The 6,787-nt window shown below is 35.4% G+C and overlaps 2 protein-coding genes across 6 annotated transcripts; one reads left to right on the top strand and one right to left on the bottom strand.

The window, feature by feature from the left end:
• Positions 1–311: 311 nt before the first annotated feature.
• On the top strand, positions 312–1,805 carry LOC142524436 (protein yippee-like At4g27745). Of its 4 annotated transcripts, none has more exons than XM_075628438.1 (4): positions 312–560; positions 675–741; positions 824–970; positions 1,322–1,805. In XM_075628438.1, exons 3-4 carry the CDS (start codon positions 878–880, stop codon positions 1,547–1,549), a joined length of 321 nt encoding a protein of 106 aa, XP_075484553.1. In that variant the 5' UTR covers positions 312–560; positions 675–741; positions 824–877; the 3' UTR covers positions 1,550–1,805. The 4 variants fall into 4 exon arrangements, with proteins under 4 accessions (XP_075484553.1, XP_075484552.1, XP_075484554.1 ...); XM_075628437.1 differs by having other exon boundaries at positions 312–487; XM_075628439.1 differs by having other exon boundaries at positions 312–487; positions 842–970.
• A 503-nt stretch (positions 1,806–2,308) lies between these two features.
• LOC142524053 (putative serine/threonine-protein kinase WNK10) lies at positions 2,309–6,533 on the bottom strand. Of its 2 annotated transcripts, XM_075627783.1 has the most exons (7): positions 5,903–6,533; positions 4,785–4,822; positions 4,430–4,657; positions 4,097–4,317; positions 3,849–4,006; positions 3,345–3,741; positions 2,309–3,254 (listed from the first exon to the last, which is right to left on the bottom strand). In XM_075627783.1, exons 1-7 carry the CDS (start codon positions 6,011–6,013, stop codon positions 2,539–2,541), a joined length of 1,869 nt encoding a protein of 622 aa, XP_075483898.1. In that variant the 5' UTR covers positions 6,014–6,533; the 3' UTR covers positions 2,309–2,538. The 2 variants fall into 2 exon arrangements, with proteins under 2 accessions (XP_075483898.1, XP_075483899.1); XM_075627784.1 differs by lacking the exon at positions 4,785–4,822.
• Between the last annotated feature and the right edge of the window lie 254 nt (positions 6,534–6,787).

Genomic DNA, 6,787 nt, shown 5'->3' on the forward strand with positions numbered 1-6,787 from the left:
CATTTTTCTTAATTTTCCAAAATTCAATGAATTTTTAATCAAGAAATTTGTATTTTTAGTTTTATATATTTATAATTTTACTATTTTGTTCTTTTATGTTGTCAATTTCAATTTTAGTAATTTACATTTCAAATTTTGACAATTTTATTAATTTTCAACTGAGGATATTGATGTTACATTATACACGTTTATGTTATTCAACATCAAATCAAATAAAGAACTAAATTTTTAAAAAATAACAAAATAATGCGGAAAGAGTTAAATATAAGAATAAAAATACAATTTTTCCTTCTTAATTTAATCAAGTGTGGTTTGCACGCAATTACAAAAACATGGAATCTCTGTTACTTTGATACTTCTTCCTCCCCCTAATCACTCATCATCAGTATACCCAATTTTCCGACGCACGAAACTCCGTCGTTTTGTCATATTGCTAAACCCTCAGTAAATTAACGCCAGTCTTTTTTGCAGGTGCAACGATGATCAGGTGAGTCTGCGCTCTAAATTTTCCTTCGATTACCGCAAAAAAGACGCCTAGATTCTTGACTTTTCGAATACTTGTGAGTTCAGAACTAAATTCTTTACGATGACTATTTTGTGGATTTTATTCATTTTTCAATGTCTGCTTTCGGCTCTCTTTGTTTTTTTTTTTCTTTTTTACTTGTTGAAAACAGGTAATAATTGGTCGGATAAAAGAAGATAGCATAAATTGTCTCTCTCAGAAACGAAATAGAAATAAAGGTAAAGTATCTATCTTCTTCATGTTTTCAAATGATTTTGGCATTACCAAGAAAGGGTCGTTGAGTTCTTTCTAAAATTACAGGATCTTTATTTGAAGCAGCTGTTGTTGAATTTTTGTGTGAATTTTGAGAATCAAATGGCTGAAATGATTGGTCCGAGGTTGTACAGTTGCTGCAATTGTAGAAATCATGTTGCCCTTCATGATGATGTAATCTCTAAAGCATTTCAGGTGAAACTTTAGCTAGTTTTTCTTTGCCTTTTCCCCTACTAAATTTCTCTGAACTTGCTTGATAAATGTTTTCTTGGTTATTAAACTATGAGTGAACTCATTTCATATAAATCTTTTCGGAAAATTCAATAGGATTCTTTGTTAGATGATAAAATTCTCTATTCATTTTGTCTCTTGTCTTGCGGTAATTCTATTTTAGTTGCGGCGACTGAGCCAAGAATGACAAGGAGCGGAGGTAAGATAGATTTTGGGAAGGTGCATTTTTAGAAATCACTTATATTTTAGATTTTAATGGCAAGAAAATTTAGTTAAGATGTCGGTTCTTACACCTATTGATGGTACTCGTGACAGGGAAGAAATGGTCGAGCATTTCTGTTCTCCCACGCTATGAACATTTCTTTGGGGCCCAAAGAAGATAGGCGGCTGATGACCGGCCTTCATACAGTAGCGGATGTCTTTTGCTCCGACTGTCATGAGGAATTGGGGTGGAAATACGAGAAAGCTTATGAGGAAACTCAAAAGTACAAGGAAGGAAAAATCATTCTAGAAAAATCGAAAATCGTTAAAGAGAACTGGTAGTTTATGATAAAGTTCTCGATGTCTCCACATAAAGTGTACAGCCTGATTGTCTTCTTACCCACCAAAAAGATTTATCTCATGTTGAGAATGTCCCATTCATTGTTGGTTCTTCTGCATATGTTTCATGTTTGTTGCATAAAAGCATGTTTAAAATTTGGGATTTGTGAATATGTATTGCCGATTGATGTATGTATGTATATGTGTTAACATCATAAGATGATTCTTTCAATGGCATAGATCTTTGACTCTGGTTAAAGGCACAACTGCAAGCTCATTAATGTGTTACTGGAATAATAAGAATTCGTGCATCTCAAAATATGAGCATCCTCATGTTTCTTTGAATCTCTTAAGAATTTCGCCATTCTTGGACTTAAGCTGAATGTGAATTCCATTCTGGTTTATAACGAGATTTACACAACAGAACATGAATTAGAATTTTTGTCACCGTCAAATTATTTCTTGAAAGTTAAGATCGATGAGCAGATGTGGGAACTTTATTGCTACTAAGCAACGTATGATGTCTGCTGCTTAATTAGCTAGTTTCTATGTAAATTCTTTTCCTGGGAATCTCCGTGCTAACAGAAGTTCAACTCAACTTTTATGTAGTATATTATATAGATAGTAATAAAATGACTTGTAAACTTGATCAGTTTTCACACTAAAATGTATCCCGGCGTAAACACCAACTTTTTTAAGACCGTACCATGCAACTACAAATACTAGTCAGGGAAAACTTATTCCAAATCGGCAACCATCATCGAGCTTTAGCAATCAATGACATTAAAAAATATCAGTATGGGTACACAATTTCAATAAACTGAGTAACACCACCAGCAAACCAAGGTTTCATCTAATCCAAATCAAAGAAGTAACTGGTGCACATATTTTATCAACTTTTTGACCTAATAAAGTTGATGAGAAGCAACACAAAACTAAGGTGAGAAGAAAATGAGAAGTTTTTCAAACCAAAAACTAACGTCTTATCACCTCTAAACAGCTGATATCTTCTTCAGCATCCACTTCTTTCTGGCATTTTCAATTGCCTCCTCTTTCATCTTCAGAAGTTCACAGCAACGCTGCTGATAATGCAAATTGATGGCATCAAGCTCCACCTTCAGATCATGGCACATATTGTTTTCTTTGTCCACCAGAGAAAGAGAAGAAACACCGAAATCCATCTCACTGGATGCTGTGTTCCAAGAACCTGCAAAAGATGTCCCTGAATTTTTTATGCTTTCACTCATCAAGGACTCCCTGATGCTATTTCTATGTTTGTCAACAACAATATATTCAGCTGATCCGAAATCTTCCACATGCTCGATAACAGAAGTCGGTAAGGTGTGTTGGGACGATGCTCCAGTTGATTCTCTACCGTTGCTATTCAATTCCATGAACTGTGATAATGCGTTGTGCTCACTAGTTTCTTTAGCAAGATTCCTGTTTGAACAATGTTGTCTAGCATCACAGGCAGCAATTTGGTTACTGCAAAGTGTAGCAGAGTCATCGACAGAATTTTTCCCCCCATTCAAACTTTCAGATGGTGTACTCCAGTTGGTTAGAAGTTTTGAAACTAAAGTGTCGATCAACTCAGCTATCAAAGCAACATCATCTTTCCACAAATCAAGCTGTTCAACCATCTCCGCAGCAAGTGAAAGTGCTGTATCAGCGTGAAGATAAAATACGAAGTGAACATTCCTCACCCGACCTGTTACATATGTTTTGAATATTAAACAAGTTTCAAGTGGGACAAATCAAACCAGGAATGGTTTTAACAAGAGACATTATAATTACATACCAGAACAGTCAGCAATCCTCAAGTTTAAAGACACTGAATTACCGTCACAGTTCTCCCCTTTTAAGGTAAATTCGTTTCTCTCATTCCATCTCTGAAGTTCAAGAGTTGAGACACATGTTCCAACAATGCTTTCAGCAAAAGTGCTACCTGATAGCGATCTGTAAGATGCGTCAACGTCCATCAGAAGAGAATCAGATCTTACTGAGTTCATTGATTTGGACACATCAGAAATCCGTGGAGGTGCACAAGTGAAATCCTTGTGATCGTCAGACAAAAGGAATGATCCTTTCAAGAGCTCAGCAGCACTTAACCTCTGAGGAGCTGGAGCCAAACATTTTTCAATGAAATCTTTCACTTCAGGATCCTTCACTGTTCCAAGGGCAGCAGGCTTTATACCCTAAAATTTTAAACAGTAGGAATAATCGCATCATCAGATGCACTTGACCCATTTAATTGCTTAAAGGATCGTTTTGGTATAGTACAATAAGGTAAAAGTGAACTTACAGAAGTAACCTTCTTGTATATCTGAGCTTGATTTTTGCATTCGCTGTACGGATATTCACAGGTAATCAACTCTAACATGCACATCCCAAAAGAATAAATGTCCACCAGCTCATTGTATTCCTCTTCATATAGCTCTGGTGCCATAAATTCCGGTGTACCTGTAGGAAAATCCGAAGTGACAATAACACTATTGAGAATGATGTTCGCTGAATTGAATATATATTCTTACAATTAAGCCAAACAACTACCAATAACACTTCTGGCAGTGGGTTGTTGCATTATTGTAGCCAATCCAAGATCTCCAATTTTAACTTGTCCATGATTTCCGTTAACAAAAATGTTATCACATTTTAAATCCCTGTGAATAACAGGAGGATTGTGAGTATGGAGATAGTGTAGCCCACGGAGGATCTGCCTGGCCCAGTTCTTGATGGCCTTTATATTGACACTCTTATGCTTCTTTCGGTACCTAAACAAGATCGAAGCACATCACTAAACATATTTCAACAGAAATAAATAAAAATAATAAAACGGTGAGCATAAAAACTGAAAGCCAAGTGAAACAGTATGAGAAAACTCACTGCCTCAAACTTCCCGAAGTGAATAACTCGGTGATCAGATTAATGGTTTTCTTCTCATCATCCACCCAAGAGGCATAGGACCTAATAACATTTTCATGTTTCAGTGTTCTTAACAGATGAACCTCAGAATACAGCCTCTCCAGATGTTCGGGGGACTGCAGTGCATCCTCAATAGTCACTTGGCTCCATGCAACTTCCACGCCCTCAATTTCATCAAACCCCTTGTAACTGACAAAATAAGAAAAGTAAAAATTTGGCAGAAAGATAACTTTTATTCTGGGATTTAAATTTACAAAACCGACAACACGCAAACATTATAAGTAGAACAAAATTTAAAAGAGTCAAAGACGCATACACATTCTTGAATGCTCCCCTTCCCAGGATTTCATTATACTGGAGGAAGAAAAAGAGAGGTAATAAAACAACAGAAGTAAATATATCTAAGAAATTGAAGAAATAAACAAGCCAATAAAAAGCAGAATCAGTGGTATATATCATTGTACAAGTCGCACTAAAATGAATTGCACACTTTAGTTTCCTATCAAAAAAAAAATTGCACACTTTCTTCTACCAACACAGGCCCACTTGCAATTAGTACAACCTTTTTTATTCTCTTTGGGAAATGATGGAGTGTGGATCAGCATCAGATTGGAGGTAAGCAGTAGAAGATGCTGGCGCACTTCGCAAAAATGTTCAGATATCTCGAACAATGAGAAAATCTTAGCCACAAAATTTTTAAAACTGCCCAACATTATTATACTCTTTTGGAAGAAAAATGGTGATAAAAAGTCATTTTGATGCATACAGAGTTTGCAATATTTATTTGCACGCGCGGAACAATATAAAATTTTGACAAATCAATATATTCTTGACTTGGGGAAAACCATATTTTTTTAGGCTCCAAGTCATCTTACTGCAATTTTAACTAGACCAAATGAGAGTGAGCACGTCGGTAAAGCTCGAGTTGATGACAGAACAAACTGAAACTTACTCAATAATAAATGTCTGATCTATCCTATTACTAAAGACACCCTTAAGGCTTCTTCTGCAACAATGGAGAATGGGATTAACCAATTATAAACGCAAAAAAAGGAACAACACAAATATGAATTTAATCAATAATAAACTAGTGAGATGGATCCGCACTGCTCATATCATTAAAAAACAATATCTTCACATACACTGCTACATTAAAACAATTATTCTGGTGTCCCGGAGGTTTGCTGTATAAAGGGAAGATGACAAATGCAGTAAACAGGAGGTCGATCTTCTTGAACTTGAAATGAATCAGAAGGTGGAATAAAATTAGTGGAGTTAAAAAGCTAGAACCTCGATCCATTTTAAAAAAGAGAAGCGCCTACCTAAACCAAGCAATAAAAATTATAAACCAGCACACAAGATTCAGAAATCAAACAAATTTATCAAAAATTGACAAAGAAATTAAAGAAATAAAAATCAGTACGATGAAAATACCTGAAAATACCGCCTGTCCGGGGATATTTCAACAACATCAGAATCTACAGCCTCAATCTTTATTTTCTTATCCAATTTCTGCTTCAGGTAATCGTTATTCACACAATCCATCTCCAAAAATTTATAAGAAATTTATTATTTTTTAAAAAAAAGCTGAAAAAAGTACGATTAAACTGTACAAATAAACTCAGGCTAGAAAAGCAGAGGTTCAGAAAAAGCTTCGCAAGCAACGGAAAACGAATCAATGGTAGACCCAAATTGGAACAGGCATCCGAAGATATTCACTTGCAGCGAACACGATGAAGAGTTCAGATTTACTTCACGTCCAATTACCCTAGCCATCTCATTTAGTAATAATTCAAGGTTATGCAAAACGATAGGCAAAAAGGTAGAGAAGGATTCAAGGGCCCTGTGAATCAATCGAATCAGGTCATGAAACCTAAACCCTAGAAATCTACCCCCTTTATATCATGGGAAGGGGTTGTTGAATCGGAGAAAGTCAAAAACTTCGAAATCAACTGAGGAAAAACAAGAACTTTTTGCCGACGGCTGATTGATTTGAACCAATTAATATCCTCAATCAATTCAAATATATACGAAAAATTAATGAAGAAGAACAAGTAATTATCGATCCGGTAACCTTTTAGTATTGGGATAACGACGCGAGCATCTTTTCTTTTTAATTTAATAATTAATAATAACCAGTGGGACCCCTGATGAATAATCTACCGTCAAAATATGTTGCCTTGGTCATCATCCACCGTTAATTTATTTGCATCATTCGAAAATGGAGATTTGATTGTGCGATAACACCCTTCGAAATCTTTTTGAAATCTGAGTTCTTAGTCGATAGAGCCTTTAAACAATATGATCTTTAACATATAA

Source organism: Primulina tabacum, chromosome 14, assembly GCF_025594145.1.
Source record: "Primulina tabacum isolate GXHZ01 chromosome 14, ASM2559414v2, whole genome shotgun sequence".
NCBI classification, from domain to species: domain Eukaryota; kingdom Viridiplantae; phylum Streptophyta; class Magnoliopsida; order Lamiales; family Gesneriaceae; genus Primulina; species Primulina tabacum.

Bases quoted from the DNA above. Each gene is read 5' to 3' on its own strand.
- LOC142524053 (XM_075627783.1), bottom strand. From the start codon at position 6,013: ATGGATTGTGTGAATAACGATTACCTGAAGCAGAAATTGGATAAGAAA. The intron at 4,823-5,902 runs GTATTTTCATCG...TTCTTCCTCCAG, and splicing joins CGGACAGGCGGTATTTTCAG to TATAATGAAATCCTGGGAAG. The intron at 3,255-3,344 runs GTATGTAATTAT...CATATGTAACAG, and splicing joins GAGGATTGCTGACTGTTCTG to GTCGGGTGAGGAATGTTCAC.
- LOC142524436 (XM_075628438.1), top strand. From the start codon at position 878: ATGGCTGAAATGATTGGTCCGAGGTTGTACAGTTGCTGCAATTGTAGA. The intron at 971-1,321 runs GTGAAACTTTAG...TACTCGTGACAG, and splicing joins TAATCTCTAAAGCATTTCAG to GGAAGAAATGGTCGAGCATT.